The 18,281-nt window shown below is 52.1% G+C and overlaps 2 protein-coding genes across 2 annotated transcripts in view; both read left to right on the top strand.

The window, feature by feature from the left end:
* The window catches only part of LOC130582823 (putative P2Y purinoceptor 10), a 6,690-nt gene extending 1,741 nt beyond the window's left edge, over positions 1-4,949 (top strand). Inside the window, exon 2 of the mRNA XM_057381741.1 lies at positions 3,457-4,949. Within this exon, the coding sequence (XP_057237724.1) occupies positions 3,459-4,481 (1,023 nt within the window). The 5' untranslated portion in view covers positions 3,457-3,458 and the 3' untranslated portion in view covers positions 4,482-4,949. The remainder of the gene's footprint in view (positions 1-3,456) is intronic.
* Positions 4,950-10,174: 5,225 nt separating this feature from the next.
* Positions 10,175-15,484, top strand: LOC130582818 (putative P2Y purinoceptor 10). Its single transcript, XM_057381735.1, has 2 exons — positions 10,175-10,365; positions 13,567-15,484. Exon 2 carries the CDS (start codon positions 13,617-13,619, stop codon positions 14,730-14,732), a length of 1,116 nt encoding a protein of 371 aa, XP_057237718.1. The 5' UTR covers positions 10,175-10,365; positions 13,567-13,616; the 3' UTR covers positions 14,733-15,484.
* Positions 15,485-18,281: the final 2,797 nt, after the last annotated feature.

The following is an 18,281-nucleotide window of genomic DNA, read 5'->3' as shown; positions in this document are numbered from 1 at the left end:
CTGGAGGTTTTCAGCCTCCTGCAGCCTCTGCTGCACACCCACCAGACAGTGAAGGCCTTTGGAGATGCAATTTTAGGATCTCCAGTGGTACCTTGAGTGTTTGCTTCTGTGCACAGGCAGCAAGGGAATGGGTTGGTGTGGGATTAAGCCTCAGTCTGAGCCAAAGTGAGAGGAAAGGCAGAAATGCAGTAATTTTGTGGTGTCCTGTGCATGTCTGGGTGCGTTTTGTTAAAAGAGATGGCTTAATCTCATTATATTTTATATGGCTTTGTAGTTAAACCGTTCACCATCAGAAAGGGCCCTGCTGATGAGCAGAGACACCACCCCTGTGTTTATTAATTAATGTATTAATTGTGTGTACTGACAGCCAGGTCACCCTGCTCAGACCCTGAATTCCCTGAATGCAGAGAGGGATTTTGTGACCTCAGGGAATCCACCTCCCATTCCCTGAGTTAGATCTGCTGGGTTGGTGAGCTGGGATATCGCCTGCAGGGTGGGTTTTGTGACCTCTTGGCTCCAAGACTCACCACAGCTCCATGTTCTCCAGCAAAATGCAGCTTTCCAGGCTCTTCTGACTGTAAATTCAACCATAGAATCATTGAGGTTGGAAAAGACCTTTAGAGGTCATCAGCAAAGATGCCATCAGCAGCCAGGCCCACTCCTGGAAGAATTTTTTTCCTAAATATCAGTTTTTCAGCAGCACTGGATGTTTTCAGTTTGGAATCTTCCTAAGTGATGGCAACATGGACTCGTGAGAGGTCCCACTGCTGCCTCTGCCACTCAGACAACACCTGGSGTGAGAAAAATAGCTCAGAGGGCAMAGAAATGAAATTTGGCTGAACTCTGACACCTTGTGGACAATTGGATGAAGGTGATGGATGAGAGGGGAGCTCTCCATGCTCTCCCCCATGCTCTAGGGCTCCTGCCTGGGCAGGATTTGTTCCACCAGGGAGCCAAGGTTGGGCTCTGGGATGGAGTGAGTGCCCTCAGCATCCCCTCGAGTTCCAGGGACACATCCTGGACATGGCACTTTGCCCTAAAAYCTCCCTTCATGGCCCAGTTTGAGTCAGCAGCACTCCACCCCATCGCCCCGATGATCCTTAGTGTCACATGAGACCTAAATCACAGAACCACAGAATATTTGGGGTTGGAAGGCACTAAATGAGGACAAACTATATTAAAAACCTCAATAGGCAAATTAGCTGCTGTGACTCAGTGGCCTGAAGAGCAAGCACGTACTGGCAAGCATTTAATGATATAATTAATTATAAAAGTGCCTTAAAAACACAATATTTTGCAGATGCACCCAATCCTGTGTGGTTCTAATGGCCATCCACCAGCTGTGTCCAGAGGAGCAGCAGGCAGCTTCCACAGCCAAGGAAARTCAGGAACATGGGGACTTTGGAAATGGTTTCTTGTCAAAAGGGGAGGGAATTGAAGGGACAGAAGGTGCAGTGGGCAGTGCTCTTCCCAGAGATCAGGGCAGCAGGTGGCCACGGCCAGCTGGACAGCAGCAGGAAAGGGATGAAAAAACCTCTGGAGCTGCAGGAATTCCTTCCCAGCTCTCCCAGGCAATGGGGTRTAACCCAMAAACCCCACAGGAGGGGTATAACCCACAAACCCCACAGGAACACCCCGGTGCTCAGCTCCATTCCCTGTTCACTCCCTGTGCTGGAGCCCCAGGATGGAGAGCAGAGGGCTCCAGTGCTGCCTCTCAGAGATGATCCATGAGCCAGGTGAACTTTTCCCCCATGTTTCCAGCACACTTTGAGCCCCTGCCCTCCTCACGGGCCTGTTTTGGTTCCGTGGCAGCAGCAAGGCTGGGCTGTGCTGGGATGGGGCTGCTGGGGACCTACAGAGCACCTTGACCCCCGGCTGTGGGTGCTGAGAGGGATTGGGGGGCAGCTGGAGGCATCAAATCAGCTCTGAGGGCCTGGGATCCCGAATTTTGGGGAAGGAAGAAGATGAGCCAGGGAGTTTCTCAAGGGCAGCTCTTCCCTGATGCTCGGAGCAGGRGATGAACACACAGACCGTGCTTTTTGGAGGCTGTGGGAACATGAAACAGAAGCTGGAAAAGAAAAGCCAGGATCTGTCTGGGGAGCCTGCAGGAGCAGATTTCCCTGCCCATGTCCCATGCAGGACCTTGCCACGTCTGGGCATTTTGGGGCTGAATCCCAACYTTTCCATGGCAGCCTGGAGCAGTGTCTGGCCAAACACAAGCAGGGCAGTGATTAAGGGGCTGCAAACACAGCTATTTGTGTTCCGTGGCACTGAGAGCTCCAAGCTCCACTCCTTTGGTAACACGAAGGAAAAAGCTTTAGTAACAGGGTAGGAGTTACTAATTTCTACCTACAGAGACAGYTTTTCTGGCAAGTGCCCCTTGCAGGAAATGAGTCAGAGCAGTGAATCAGTGTCTGCAGTGCCACATGAAGCTGATTTTCAGTTCTAACCGTTATATTCAACACGGGAGGGAATCACTTTAATGAGAATTATAACCCTGGGAGGAAACCCCCAATAAACTCCAGCTCCTCCTGTTGCCTTGGTGAGGACAAGTTACCAAACTTACTGGTCCCAACAAAGAAAGCTGGCAAGAGAAAGGTGGCCCAACAGCTCAACACGTGGCATTTGGCTGATGGCCGAGAGAAATTGGCAGTGCCTAAAAAATAAAATTATCTGACGGAAAAAAGAGCCAGACTGAGGCTGCCATGGTGATGAGAAATAGAAGCTGGTGGCGTGACCAGGTCTCTGTGTGTTCCATCAGCTTAAATACATTAACAGAACCGTTCAGGAGCRCTGGCTGTGCTCTCAACAGTCACATTTTCCAAGCCCACTCCTTTTTCCACATGATCTGTGCCCACAATGCCACAGAAAGTGGGTCTAGGAGGTCCTGTGAGGGGGTGAGGAGAGCTGTCAGTCAAATAACACCCAACACAGCCCAACATACCCCTGGAAGTGCTCAAGGCCAGGCTGGGTGGGGCTTGGAACAACCTGGGATAGTGGAAGGTGTCCCTGCCCATGGATGGCAGGGGGTGGCACTGGATGGTTCCCTTCCAACCCAAACCATTCCGTGATCAGTGCTTGGCACATTGTGATCGCTGGGCCATGACCACGATGGAGGCTGGGATATGGCCCCCCTGTCAGCCATGAACTCCTGCCCTGCTCCCAGGAGCTCGAGGAGGTGGCCAAAGCCCAGGCAGCCCCTCCTGCTGCCCTGTGGTCAGTGTGGCACAGCTTCACGGGCACTCTGGAGATTGGCACAGCAGGAACAGTGTYCCACGTGTGTGTGAGCAGGGGGATCTGTGACAGGGCTGCTCTGAACACCATTCCAGGCTGTTTCATGCAGACAGAATTTCCAAACCTCTGCTTTGTGCTGACAGGCCAAATGGGAAATGCAGATGTGAGCACTGACAGCTCTGGTGGTGCCTTTGCCTTCTCAGCCCGTTTTTGTCTCTGCAGGGATGACCCACCCGCCCTACGCCCCCACAGCCTCTTCYAGCAACCCAGCCATGACCCAGAGCAACCAGAGCTGCTCCTCTTACAACATCACCTTCAAGAGCAGCCTCTACGCCACCACCTACACCCTCATCTTCATCCCGGGGCTCCTGGCCAACAGCGCTGCCCTGTGGGTCCTGTGCCGCTTCGTCAGCCGCAAGAGCAAAGCCGTCATCTTCATGATCAACCTGGCCGTGGCCGACCTGGCCCACGTCCTCTCGCTGCCCCTGCGCATTTATTACTACATCAACCACAGCTGGCCCTTTGGCAACGCCCTGTGYTTGCTGTGCTTCTACCTSAAGTACCTCAACATGTACGCCAGCATCTGCTTCCTCWGCTGCATCAGCATCCAGCGCTACCTGTTCCTGCTGCACCCCTTCAAGGCCAAGGGCTGGAAGCGCCGCTACGACGTGGCCATCAGCGCCCTGGTCTGGCTCCTGGTGGGGGCAGCCTGCGTGCCCTTCCCGCTGATGAGGAGCCACGGGCTGGCAGCCAACAACACCAAATGCTTTGCTGACCTGCAGGTAAAGCCCATCAGCAGCAAAGCGGCCACGGTGCTGATGATCGGCGTGGGTGAGCTCCTGGGCTTCGTGGGCCCGCTCGTCATCATCTTATTCTGCACCTGGAAAACAAGAGACTCCATCCGGGGCTTCCACGTCCCGCAGGAGAGCGGCGGGGAGAGGCGCAAGGCGCTCAGGATGGTTTCCATGTGCGCCATCGTGTTCTGCGTGTGCTTCGCTCCCTACCACATCAACTTCTTCTTCTTCATGCTGGTGAAGGAGGAGGTCATCACCGACTGCTTCCTGAGCACCATCACGCTCTACACCCAGCCCTTCTGCCTGAGCCTCGCCAGCTTCGACTGCTGCTTGGATCCCATCATCTATTTCTTCATGACTTCCGAGTTCCAGGATCAGTTTTCCAGGCACAGCAGCATGGTCATCCGGAGCCGGCTCATGAGCAAGGAGAGCGCCTCGTCGATGAAGGAATGACCAGAAAGWCACTCAGGAAAACAAAGGTGTTTTGTGTGAAATGTGAGACTKTTCTGGGATACTCCATGGTGGAAGATCCTGCAGGTTTGTCCGGGGGAGTTTGGTGGCAGTGGAAATTTTTTTCAGTACGTAGAAGATAAAACTTTGTGTAAGACTGGTGTGTTGGTATCTGGTGAGTGACCCGACTGGTGTGACATCCCCACACCATGCCACCCCCTCCTGACCCTGCTGGACTAGGACACACACAGGAGGGAGTGACAAACCTTTTACTGGGAAATGGTGGAAAAGTTCCAGGGATTTTCTTTGACTTTCCCAGCTCCAGGCTCTATGATCAAGCCAGAGACAATCCCATATCTGTACACTGATATCTGCTGAAGGATATTCTCTGGGAAAACCACTCAAGAACCCAAAAATGGCCAGTAGCAACCACAGGGCGTTGTGGTTTGTGCAGAGGGGGCTATGGGCAGGTGAAGGTGTGCAGCTCGTTTCTGTGTGCCCCTGGGTTTAGTGCATCCCCCTGGTGCTCTCTGCTCCACCTTTCACCCTCCCCTTCCCGCTCTGCTCCTCCTTCCCCTCCTGACCCAGCTCTGGTTGTTCCCTGATTGTTGATACATCCCATAACCTACACCTGCAGCTGGTGAAAGACCCTCTGCAAGACAAACTCTCCTCAAAAATCCAGAGAGTGGCACCTTCCCTCTCTCCAGGGGAATTCCTTCCCCTCCAAGCTGGCCAGGGGGACATGGGCAGGTGACTTTTGCCTTTGGACCCCTTTGGGGCAGGCCCATGGTGGTCCTGGGGTCAGTGCAGGTGGGTTTGATGGTGCTGGTGGTACCACTCAGGTCCTCACTCTTTTCTGTGCGTGGTCCAGAGGTTCCTGAGATGAATCTGCCCTGAAAAAGCTCAGCTCAACCCATTCAGTTGATGCATCTTTTAAAAGAGAGGAATCCTTGCCAAGGTGACTTCACTGACAGAGCAGAAGTTCATAAATTATTGTGATTTTTTTTCCATTAGGTCCTATTGTGATCTGAATGTTTACATGCAAAGCAGYGACAAGGAAGGATTAATTTTGCCCATATTTTTAATTACTTACAGCTCTTCAGCCAAGTCCATGCKCTCTGTAACTTCAGGGGTATCTTGTGATACCTGGGGATGGATTTGGCTGAACAGTGACCCATTTACTGCCTTTGAAAATCTCTCTATTTTCAAAAGAATGTGGACAATTTGTCCACAGTCTTGCAACAGTTGCCTCAAAACCAGAAGAAATACCAGAAACACTTGCTATGTGTATTTTAACTCCAGCCTCTCAATTCCACTGAGTTAAAGTGTAACTCAGCCAAATATTTTCTGTATATTGTGTTTTCCCACTTCTCTGTTTTACAAAAAAAATGGGAGAAAGCCAAGAATCGGGGTTTAAACAACCATTTCCCTGGAGTTCCTCCAAAAGACAACGACACTGAACACAACAAGCTCTCATAGTTCTCCTCTCACGTGTGAGATGATTTTGGGCTGAGCAGGATGCACTGGAGTCGATGGAAATGTTTTCTTTGATGTCACTGGCACAATAAATGTTTTCACACTGCCAGGAATTCCCTTCTAAAGGGGTGGATGCTCACGGGCAGAGTTAATTACACACAACTCAATTTTCACTTCAGCAGCCTCTCATAAGCTACACTCTGTATAAAAGGGGTGAGACTGCAGTTTCAGTGCTTCTTTTGAGGGTTTTTATAGACCCTGCTCAGCCTCCATGAGGCTGGGAGCTGTTTCCTGCCCCTTCATTTTCACACCCTTCTCCCTCCATCAGGTGAAAAGAAGCTGAGGGCGCTTACGGGAACGCTGCAGCTCCTTCTGTGGTTTTACTTTCCGAGGACTGATGCTCAAAAAAAAATAAAGTCTGTTTTTCAAACATCAGCTGAATTTTGTAGTGATCACTGGTTGGGATCAGCTCCTTCTGGGATCAGAGCTCAAGTGATGGAGTGCCACTTTAATTATTCTTAAACAGATTTGTTGTGTTTTCACTCTGACWTATTTATTTATTTAATTTTAAAATCAACCACACTTAAAATTGGTTTAGAAGTACTTTGGGGAGGAAGAGCTGTCCTGGATGGTGGGAGATGGGCCTGGCTTGGGRATAGCCACTCCAGCTGCTGAGTGTSCCAGGGTGACAGTGGCTCTCTTACCCATAACTTCACATGGTTTGGTGTCTCCATCAGGGATAACAATCTCCATCTCCATTATGGCACCCCCAAGCACCTCAGCTCCCCCATTTCCCTGCCTCACCCCCGCTCTGAACTCCCTTAAGCTCCCAAATTTTTTTTTTTTTTTTTTCATACTGTAGCCCCAGCCTGTGAGGAAAAGTGACACACTCAACACTTTTGATCCTGTGGTGTGCAAGGGATGAAACAACTCTGTCCAAAGGTCTCTTCTGGTGTGGGGAAAGTGCCCTGGTTTTGGYTGGGTTGGAGCTAAACCACCTCAGCTGCCAGATGGGGTTAAACCACCAGAGAAAGTTGGGCAGGATGCCCAGGATGGGCCAGCCTAGAGAGCAACAACTCAGAGCAAAGAGAGAACAGGGAAAACCTGCAGTTTCCTGAAAATCCRAAGATCCCTTTGGCCTCCCCAAACCCGTGTGTGAAATCCAGAGCCTTTAGTTCAGTTCTTCCAAAGCCTCAGTGTGCATCTCCAGGGAAGAACAGGCGTTCCAGAGAGGAGGAGAGTATTCAGATTATTCCCAGTGCCTTCCCAGCTGGCTGGTGCTGGGTCTGACCCAGGGCTGGGGCTGCAGAGGCTGCTCTGCCCCACWCAGACAGAGGCACAACAAACCTGGCTCAGGTTCCTGTAATTCACCCCATTTCCTGTGACCAAAAGCTCTGTTTATTATTTTGACAAGAGGAAATATAATTTTATGATGCTGCTCCTGGGTTATCTCTCGTGCTGGTCCTGCTGTTCAGACTCACCAGAAAAAGATTTTTCCTCCTTCTCGGACAGACACAAAAAAGCTGTTTTAACAGGGGTGCCACAAAGAAAACAAAAAMAAAAAAAAAAAAAAAAAAAAAAAAAAACAAGCAGAATTTGACCAAATCAAGAGTTCCAGCTCCACAGATGTGTGAAAGATGGATCTGAGGGGCTGCTGGGGTTGGAGCATCTCACCCTGAAAGGATGGAGACACAATGATGTCCCTGATCCACCTACACTGGCACAGTGCCTGTCCCYGAGGCACAGCCCTGGGCAAACACATTTCTTTTCCTCTAGAACATGAGCCTTTCACCTTTCAGCAGAAGCAAATGTGCTTCCCTGCAGTGCYACCCCATCACAACCAGGAGCAGAGCTCTGGGATCTCCTCTCCTGCTTGAATGAGCCCTCCTGTGCACGACAACAAACACATTTGGAAAGAACTCCAGAGGGGTTTAAAGCCCTTCTGAACCCTCAGGTTCGGAGCTGCAGGATCCTGCAGTACCTCTTGCCTCCCTTAAATGAAATTTCCAGCTCTCTGGTACCAGAGGAAAAACAAAATAGGCTGGAAATGCAGGGTAACAAATCCCACAGACAGTTCAAAAATATGAAACCACTTCATTGCACTTAAAAGATTTTGGGGATGACTGGTGTGTTTTAACCAAAAATGCCGGGTTTGTGGATTAGACAAAGGCTTAGCCCAGAAAGGGAGGGATTGACAATAATTTGCTGTAAAACAAATCAGAGCTTCCCAAAACGCTGTCCCTGCAGCGAGCTCTGTGTGACAGCGAGAGGGACAATGAGCCGGGGGCTCACCCGACCCTGCTCAGCTCCCTGCACAAGGGTGAAGCTGCTTTGTGTGAACGAATCCTCCTCCTCTTCCTCCTCCCCCTGCTTTTCATACATCCTTCAGGTGCATCCTGTCAGATATTCTCAATGCTGAGCGCTTGAGAGACGCTGATCATCTGCATTTGGCCTGCTGCCCACAGGATACCAGGCTACAGCAGAAAAACCTTTATCTGGAGGCCTTAGATAAAGTCTCACAGTTACTTAAAWAGTTATTTAAAAGTTCCTTTGTGTCTTCTGCCTTTGAAAGCAGAACGTTGCCAAGTGTGAAAGGTGCTTTAGTGCTGGGGATGAGCCAGAGAAACAGAAATGCTTGAACAAAACCATGCCCAAATTCAAAGAACAATGGAGAGGTTGATCGGTGTGTGTTGAAGGATGAGGCTCGAGGTTTGTCAACCCCTCAGCTTTTCCGGCCAGGAATSCTGTGATCTTCTGCAAAAGTGGCCCAAAAAAAGCCAAGGAGCAGAGGGAGGGCTCAGCTTTGTTACAAACCCCACACTTTGGTCTGATACCCACTGGTCTCTCCTTTCCAGCACAGCTGCAAACAGACACCTAAAAATAGGGTTTGGGGATGGCTGGACAGGCTGCTGCAGCCCCAGAAATAGGATGTCCCAGGCAGGATATCCTGGTAAAACAGCTCCTTCACTTTGGGATTAACCTCTTGCCCTCTGGAGAGGGACAGGGCACAGTGCCAGCCGCCCTTCTGTGCTCTGTGAGTGCTGCACAAACACACGAGAGCTGCTCCTTCTTCCCAGGAGCTGCAAGAGATGCACAGGAAGAAAACTGGGAATGGTAAACAGCTCTTGCATCTCCCAAATCCTTTTGCTGGCAGCTGGGATGAGAACCATGGGGATTTAGGGTGCCCTGAGAAGCTGTGGCTGCCCCATCCCTGGAAGAGTCCAAGGCTGGACAGGGCTTGGAACAACCTGGGATAATGGGAGGTGTCCCTGCCCATGGCAGGGGGTTGGAATCAGAGTCTTTGAGCTCCCCAATCCAAATCTCTCTCAGATTCCACGATTTCTTGACACAAAGAGACCAGGCAGCTGAGTGGGTGGCAGAGCTCTGGTGCATTCTTGATTCCTGGCAAAGTTACCCTTGAGCTGGTAACTAAAGGTTGTGAGAGCTTCCTCCTTTCATTTCTCTTCCATAGTTCCGTTCCTGTTAATTTTGTTAATTTTCAGAAAATAGGGTAAGAATATTTCTATTTTTACATTACCCCCAGGAAGGGAAAGCTGCCAACAGCCAAATGATCTGTACAAGCCCTGGGCAGTGAGATGTGACCCTGGATCTCAGGTAAAACTGCTCAGCTGGAAAAGAGGCAGCTCAGAAGAAGTCACACCGTGAAGTTACAAAGAATGTCATGCTCAGCAGGCAGAAAAACTACTCAAAAATCTATATATGTGCAAGTATATGGGAAAGGAATTAAAGGAGGCAAAAAGAAAAGGATTGGGAATGATGGCACATCATGGTATCTTTAAACTACAATATTTTGGGAAAATCTCCTCCTCAAACCATCATATTATTTCAGGAATAAAGTCCAAACCCTCCAGCTTCAGCCCGCAGCCCTGATAGTCTGAGGCTAACCAAGCTTCCAAGAAAATGAGGGGAAATTACTCCTTTCCAGTAACTTACACTGGCAGAGCGCTCAGTTTTCCTTCGGCGAGCGCTTATTGGGAGGTTGCTTCTGTATTTCACAGCTCTTCCCAGGCAAAGTGACCGTGGAGAGGAGCGGGAGCAGCCGGAGGGAAGGGCACCGTCCCCTCCCACTGCCCTGTGCCCAGAGGGGACACAAATCCATGGTCTCCATCCCAGGGCACTGCCACCAAACGACGTCATCGCCATCCCAGCGGCTTTAACGTCATTAACTGCATAATTTTTTATGCTGAGAAGGGAAACAAAATACAGGATTTCCTGTTGTGCAGCCCCTGGACCGGGCTGCCGGAGCCGGCGGGATTCCAGCGCTCCGAAAACATGTGGAAGTTAAGCGAGGAGGCGCTGAGAAAACCTCTGGGAAATAAAAGCAGAAGGCTGGCTGCTCCTGCTCGCTAGCACGGCTATGACCCCCCCGGAGYATGGCAAGCACGGGAAGGTGAGTGGCATTTCTGCTCTTTTCTTCAGCAGACGGAACCCGGCGCAGTTTTTAGTAACTTTATCGCTCCTTTGTAGTTCTTCGAGAGATGGTATCGGGCAGGAGCTGGTGCAACATCCTCAGCCGCTTCTGCCRTGCCCACAAATTCATCTCCGAGGGTGGGTAAGGGCAATCGGTGCCTGGGGAAGGCTGTGGTGCGAAGCAGGACGCGGGCAGAGGCTGTTTTAGCCCAAAAAAACCTCAATTTTGCCCTTACGGACAGAGGCTGCCGTAAGAGACCGGCTCTATTTACGCATTTCCTATTAGTGCCTAGATTAAACAAACAAAATTATTGCTTACGGCCCCAGWGCCAGAAAACTCCACTGCTCCAACCAGGAGTTTATTTCAGGCCAAAAGTGGATTTTTTTTATTATTATTATTATGATTATTTTTTCCCAAGCCTGCTTTTCCCTCCAGCATCCCAGCGCTGAAAGGAGGCAGCTTTGTCCCCATCCCCAGCTTGGAGGGCTCTCCCCAGCAGTTCCTGCAGCTCGGTTTTAGCCCGGGGTGTCCAAGCAGCCCATGGAAAAGATGAGRGCGAGTTTGCCAATGGATCGGGGGCAGTAAATGCAGTAACACGGCGCTGCCCAGGAGCTGGGTGGGGCACGGGCTGATTCACAGGAGCCGGGCTGTTTCCAGCCCTGACAGCCACATTCGCCTCCAGGAACAGACACGGCTCCAGCACACTCCAGAAATGAACCCCGGGTGCTCCAAGAGCTGCCTCGGCCTCCTAATGAATTGCAGAGTTATTTGATGTTTAATGAATGGCAGGGCGGCATCCACAGCCGGTGCCGGTGCTCTGACTCCTCGGGCACTGATGTTGGGCTCCCTTCTGGAATTTCAGCTGAGTAAAACTCAGCCTTGCCAAAAAAAGCACTCCCTGCTCCTGCCTGTGTTTAAATCCATGYGTGGATGAAATAGGAAAATAATCAAGGAATGGCAGGAATATTTTACAGGAGATTTATGAAGTYGCTGAACAAAGCTCTGGCCAGAGCCCATGGGAGCATCTCTGTCCTGACACCACCAGCCAAGCAGGGGGAAGCTGGAGGGACCTGGGGCAAAGGAAAAATGGGGAAAACAATAAAAAATTTACAAATCCACCTTCCCAGGAATTGTTGTAGGAATTGCTGTAGACCAGCTCGGTCTGACCCCAGCCTAAGGTGGGGATCCTTGCTGCTTTCCTGCCAGTGCCCTCAAAAGCTGTGCTGGGTATCAGAGATGCCACCTGGCCCTCCTGACAGGAACAGGCACCCCTGTGCTCCCAGAGAAAATCAAAAACCTGGGGAAAACCAGCAGGGAGGCTCCCCATGGAGGAGTTTAGGATCTGGGCTGAGTTGTGTGGCGGGGACAGCGGGGGCTCGGTGAYCTTTCCATGAGCCCACACCGAGTGCCACCTCCCTCACTGGGCAGCTGTGACGAGAGCTGGGAATTGCTGCCTTCCCCACACTCCTGGCAGCTCTTCCTCTCTGTTTTCTGCAGGGATAGGAAGCCAAGTCCTGCCACCCCTTCCCCAGGGTTAAACAGAGCAAGTGCCCAGGGCAGTGCAGGGCACAAGGCCCTCAAGGATTTTGGGGCMGGTGAGGAGCACAGGGATACCRCAGGGCCGAGGAATTGATTCCCACYRTTCCCTCAGCACTGATGTCCCCTCTCCCTGCCTTTCCCAACTCAGTGGAGCAATCACAAACCTCTGGCACAGTGGGCAGCTCGAGCTCCACTCCAGCCTTGCTTTGCTTGCAAGTTGCCAAACTTTGCTTTTCCAAGTTGCCAGACTCTGGAAAAAACAAGGAAAAGTTTGGTTTGGGAAGCAGGGTGAGAGCACATCAGAGGTGAGGGTGGTGGGCAGTCACCATGTTTTTTATATAAAAATATAAAATATCTAGAATAATGATTTTCTCCTGAAAYTGAAAATCTGATAACTCCCGCAAAGAGCTGCCCAGGTGAGGAGGAGCAGGATGGAGGAGCCTTCATCCTGTACCTTGAAGCAATGGAATGGATTGGCACCTGGAGATCCACCCCTGTGACAAACACCAGGCTTTGGGAAACAGCACTGTGGCTGCTTCTTAATTAATTACCACTGATGAGGGGCTGGGTGACAGTGACAGGAGATGCTGAGGGCACTGCCAACYCCAGCTCCAGGCAGGGAAGGGCAGAGAAGGCTGCCCACCCCTCACAGGCTGCATTTCCAAGGGGAAAATCCCACTGTCTGTAACAGAGATCCTGCAGCCCCCGGGTTTGTATCCTCCTGCTCCCAAATCCCCTCTTCCCAAAGGAACAGATMGTTTCCCATGGGATCTACTCATGAACAACAAATCCATCACCTCTCCAGAGAGCAGCAGGAGCACCTGAACTCCCCATGACCCGCTAACAAATCCCCTCAGCACCGGGTGAGCTGGGGGTAAATGGATGAAAAGAATTTCTACTTTAACTAGAAGGGAGGTGTATTTATCTCCCTGCATGTCCTGAGCAGTTGCTGGAGGATAATTCCTGCTGCTGAGGGATAATTCCTGCTGCTGAGGGATAATTCCTGCTGCTGCAGCGCGATGCCTGCACAATGTGCCGGGAGTGCTGGAATTGAGTTAGCAGGACCAGCAGAGCGACTGGCGTGTGTTTGGCCAGTTATTAACTTAAAAATGCAGCCTTGGCTCTGGAGCCAGAGCTGATGGATCTGTCTGCAGCTCTGCTCTGGCCTCAGCTGCCTGGGGATGTTAATTATGGCCTTTGCTGCCGATTCACATCAGCAGGAATCCGCACGGATCTGCAAAGGCGATGCCTAAATCCATTTCAAATCCCTATTTATTTACGGGCCAGCTGAAATTGCTTGTAGATGTAGAGCACCAATTTGACAGAGTTTGATGGAAAACTTGGTGGAATAAAAGTGGCAGTGAAAAAGCTGGGGAGMTGCAGAAGCTGTCTGGCAATAAAGGGATGGATGTTAGAGAGTTCAGGGCATTCACTGTAATTGGGGGAGCTCACGAGATCCTGCAGGGCTCCTCTGCAAGGAGAGGGTGGAGGAGGCTGAAATCACTCCCTGGGAGTGGGGTCACCCTTCCCAACACACACATTGACCTGCGCACACACCCACACACAATTTACTCTTCTGCCTAAAGTGCATTTGCTCCATGGAGAGRTTTTGTCCTTACTGCATCTTTTCACCCACTGCAGAACCCCTCCCCCTGCCGTGCCCACCCCGTGAGCGAAGAGACCCGGCCAGGATGGAGAGCAACGTGTCCTCTGGGAACTGTTCCCACCCCCAGATGTCCTTCCAGTCCACCCTCTACGCCACCACCTACACCCTCATCTTCATCCCGGGGCTCCTGGCCAACAGCGCTGCCCTGTGGGTCCTGTGCCGCTTCGTCAGCCGCAAGAGCAAAGCCGTCATCTTCATGATCAACCTGGCCGTGGCCGACCTGGCCCACGTCCTCTCGCTGCCCCTGCGCACCTACTACTACATCAACCACAGCTGGCCCTTCGGGAGCTTCCTGTGCCAGGTGTGCTTCTACCTGAAGTACCTCAACATGTACGCCAGCATCTGCTTCCTCAGCTGCATCAGCATCCAGCGCTACCTGTTYCTGCTGCACCCCTTCMRKGCCAAGGGCTGGAARCGCCGCTACGACGTGGCCATCAGYGCCCTGGTCTGGCTCCTGGTGGGGGCAGCCTGCYTGCCCCTCATCATTGTCAGGAGCCCTTCCCTGTCCAACTCCATCAACAGCTGCTTCTCGGACCTGGGCGTGAAGCAGCTCAGCCCGGGGGCGGCCATCGCACTGGTGACGGTGGCGGAGCTGTTCGGCTTCGTGGTGCCCTTCGGCACCATCGCCTGGTGCACGTGGAGGATGTGGCACTCGCTGCGGGAGGGGCCCACGGCGCTGCAGGAYGCGGGTGAGAAGCGCAAGGCCCTCAGGATGGTCCTCATGTGCGCCGCCGTCTTCTTCATCTGCTTCACCCCCTACCACATCAACTTCCCCTTCTTCATGATGGTGATCGAGAACATCATCCGCGACTGCGCCGTGCACCGCAGYGCGCTGCGCTTCCACCCCATCTCGCTGTGCCTGGCCAGCCTCAACTGCTGCCTGGACCCYGTTCTTTACTACTTCATGACCTCCGAGTTCCAGGCGCATCTGCTGCGCCATGGCTGCGTGGCTCTGAGGGCCCGGCTCCCGCCCCGGCGCAGCAGCGCCTCAGCCACCGACACGGCCCACGACATCCGCGTSAGGAAGAGGAATCTGCCTCGCCTCAAGTTCTGGTCCCTGCCTAAATTCTTCGGCCAAATCAACAGCATGGACATGCCGGCCGCGCCGCCRGACGAGCTGCTGCTGGAGTCCATCTCGTGAGCATCGGCCGGGCCTGTCCGTGCGGGCCCCTCAGAGCTGTGGTCAGGACTGCTCTGCTGGCCACAAACGCCTGGAACTGTCCTTGCGTGCCACCCGTGCCAGGACCTGATCCATAAGGACCTCATGATGCCTTTGAAAGGCATCAAAAAAGAGATTAAAAGTAGGTTTGGTGGTGGTGTTGTTGCTGCTGGGGCCTGTTGCCTTCCATCCCCACAAAAGCCATCGCTGCTGCCCAGAAGTTTCTCCTTTGCTGAGCTGCAGTGGGTTCAGGTGCCTCATTGCAGGCGTTTCAGTGCTTCTGTGTATTTGCCATTTTTGGGAATCCCTCTGGACCCYGAGGTGTGAGCGAGCGGTCCAGCCTTGGCACGGCTCGAGGAGTTCCATCCCCATTCACAGGTACCTACAGCTGCTGTCACCATACCCACACCAGGCTCTGGATCAGGACAGTTCCTCATCTCTGTGTAAACTGAACCTCTTCTCACTACAAAATCCATCACCTGGGTTCAATCCAGCCTAATCTGGACTGCAAGGCTGTAACTGCACCGACATGCACCGTGCAAAGGGTGTTAACCTGCATGGCATCAGTGGTACCAGGAGGGTTCAGACAAACTGGAAAAGGCACCCAGAGCTGAGCAAAGGGATCCACCCGGCTCCTGGGAGCTGCAGGGTGCTCAGCTGCTTGTGGGGGATTGAATATTTGGGAGGAAAATGGTGATGGATGGATGTGCCACAAGCAAAGAGGGAGTTGTGACACTCCCTCTTGTGTCAACACAGATCTGGTGTGAGCTGCAAAAACAGGGACTTGTCATTAGTGTCTCTTGTGTTGTTTTTGGGAGTCTTGTGCTCTTTGTCATGTTGCTGACGCCTGTGGTTGCACATTAAGATGTTGTCCAAACCTTCAGTCTTGCTTCAAACTCCAGAAACCGTCCCAGCCCTCACTGGGTACCGAGAAAATTTACAAAACTGACTCCAGTACACCTGGAAAGCTTCAAACTCCAAGGAAATAAAATGATCCCAAGTGTATTTTAGCTTCAGGAGTATTATTTTTTAGCGCTTGGAAATATTCTCATTATGCCCCACATCTGCTTTCAGAGCAGTGACACAATTTGGGGGGAACACCCCAGTCTGGGGCTCAGAGAGGCCTCAAACAGTGGCCAGTGCAGGGGTTCTGAGGTTTTCTCCTCCCAAAAAACCCTCAGGGAGATTTATAAGTAAATGTAGGCAGAGAGGGGTTGATGGAAAACAGCTTTTCCCATGATTGGATGCACATTTCCACCCCAGCATTTTCTGGGAAGCACAGAATGGGTGGAGGTTTATGCTCACAGTGCTGAGGCTGGATGGGAAAGCACAGATGGGACATCCAGACAACCTGGAGAAATTTCCTTTGGTRCTTAAAGTGTGCCAGAGACAGGCAGAAAATCCTGTGAACAGGCAGAGAACACCAGGAACAGGCAGAAAACCTTGGGAGTGGGCAGAAAATCCTGGGAACGGGCAGAAAACCTGGGAACAGGCAGAAAATCCTGGGAATAGGCAGAAAACCCCGGGAATGGGCAGAAAACCCCGGGAATGGGCAGAAAACCCACTGCCCTGAGCCTCATTCTGTCCCAAATCTCCTCCTCCTTTCACAAAAAAATATAAATAACAAAAGGCCGTGTTTTCCTTGTTTGCCTGGGGGGGGGAAAGAGCTTTCAGGGCTGGAAAAATGCTGTTTCAGATGATCCAAACCCAGCAGAGTGCAGAGGCAAAACAGGAAACCCGAGAAAACCTCACCGGTGCCAGGACTGGCTCTGGGCAGCTCCCACAGACAGGATGAGCCACAGTCCTGGTGTGGCTTTCCATTTTTTGGGAATGGCACAGCCCTGAGGAGCTGGGCTGGACATGSAGGTGGCCCTCAATGACCACAGACAGGGAATTTTTAAGCCCCCCTGACTGAAAATTCCGGATTGTGGGTCTGACCTTACTGGCAGCACCAGCTCTGGGTTTCCCAGGAGCTCTGGTCCCACTGGGCTTTTGCTGGTTTGTTTGCAGATCGCTTTCCTGACGTTTCTGCAGCTTCCCCCTTCCAAACAGAGAGCAGGAAAGAGAAAGCAAAGCCAAAACTCTCGCTGCTCTGTCACGTGGAGGCTCAACAGCAAATGYTGTCCCTGCCTCAGGCACGGGAGATGCAGTGGAAAAATCCCCTGCTAGGTTGGATGCTCTGGGCAGTGAGGAATTTGCTGGGATTTCTGTAAATGGATCCCTGAAGGAACATCCTTCTCCAGCACMAACTGGTGCTTCCCATGCCCGCCAGGCTCCTGTTTCATCAGCCATAACATCATCATGGAATGGKTTGGGTTAGGAGGGACCTTAAAGCTCATCCCATTGCAGCCTTCCCATGGGRCACCTTCCACCATCCCAGGCTGCTCCAAACCCCATCCAGCCTGGCCTTGGACACTTCCAGGGATGGAACAGYCACAGTTTCTCTGGACACCCTGTGCCAGGGCCTCCCCACCCTCACAGGGAACWATTTTTTCCCAATATCCCATCCAACCCTACACTTACATATCCCTAAAATCAYGCAGTACTTGGGAGTATCCAAGTCCCTCACACAGCACTTTTTAGGGCCCCACAGGGAAGGAGGGAAGCTGCTTTTCTCCTTGCTAAAAATACCTTTATCCTCCCTGCATGACCTCATGCTCCCAGTCCAGCCCCAAAGTGACTTTGCCTCTGGAAAACCACTCAGCCTCTGTGGAGCCCTCACCACTGAGCCTCAGACTCTCCTGAATTTTGGCACCACTGCTGGCGAGAAGCAGCTTTTCCACCCACCCACCTCGTGCTGGAGAGGGGAAATGCTGTCCCTGGCAAAGGAACGAACACCAACCACTCCAATCCYGAGCACAGCTCCAGCACACTGGGAACAAATTCTGCTGCTTCAAACCCAGCCGGCCCAGGGAGAGGCTCTCCAAGCCAGGAGCCGTTTTCCAGACAGCCATGATTTCATCAGACCCCAATCCAAGTTTYTGACTCTTATGCTCAGCCAGCAACACCCTGCAAAGCCCAAGTTTAGGGTGTGGTGGGACAGCACCGGGTGACAGCCCCAGGTGTGTCCATCGGCCCTTCCCGTGCTCCAGGGGCCTGTTCAGGGCACAGGGGAGAGGATTTGGGAATTCTGGGTGGATGCCATGGCAGTGTCTGGCATTGGGAGGGTGCTCAGTGTTCCAAAGAACAGCCCCAGCCCCATCCCTGCCCAGCCAGCTCATCCTTCCCGGCAGGCACAGCCACGCCATCACTCACTCCTGCTCCGTTAGCAGGGATTTGTTGGTTTTTAATGAAAATTCSCTGCTGCAGGCATGCAGGGCAGGCAAACCCAGCAGTTTTTAGCCCTCAGCTTGGAATCAGCAGCATGGCTGCATCCCTGGCTCCATGAAAACCCCGCTGATGCTGGGAGCTGCATCCATGAAGCTGTGCCTGCCCCTCCTTTCCTTTCCTTTCCTTTCCTTTCCTTTCCTTTCCTTTCCTTTCCTTTCCTTTCCTTTCCTTTCCTTTCCTTTCCTTTCCTTTCCTTTCCTT

This window comes from Malurus melanocephalus, unplaced genomic scaffold, assembly GCF_030028575.1.
Source record: "Malurus melanocephalus ecotype Western Australia unplaced genomic scaffold, MMel_1.1 scaffold_525, whole genome shotgun sequence".
NCBI lineage: Eukaryota > Metazoa > Chordata > Aves > Passeriformes > Maluridae > Malurus > Malurus melanocephalus.
This window is presented reverse-complemented; position numbering and strand designations above follow the sequence as displayed.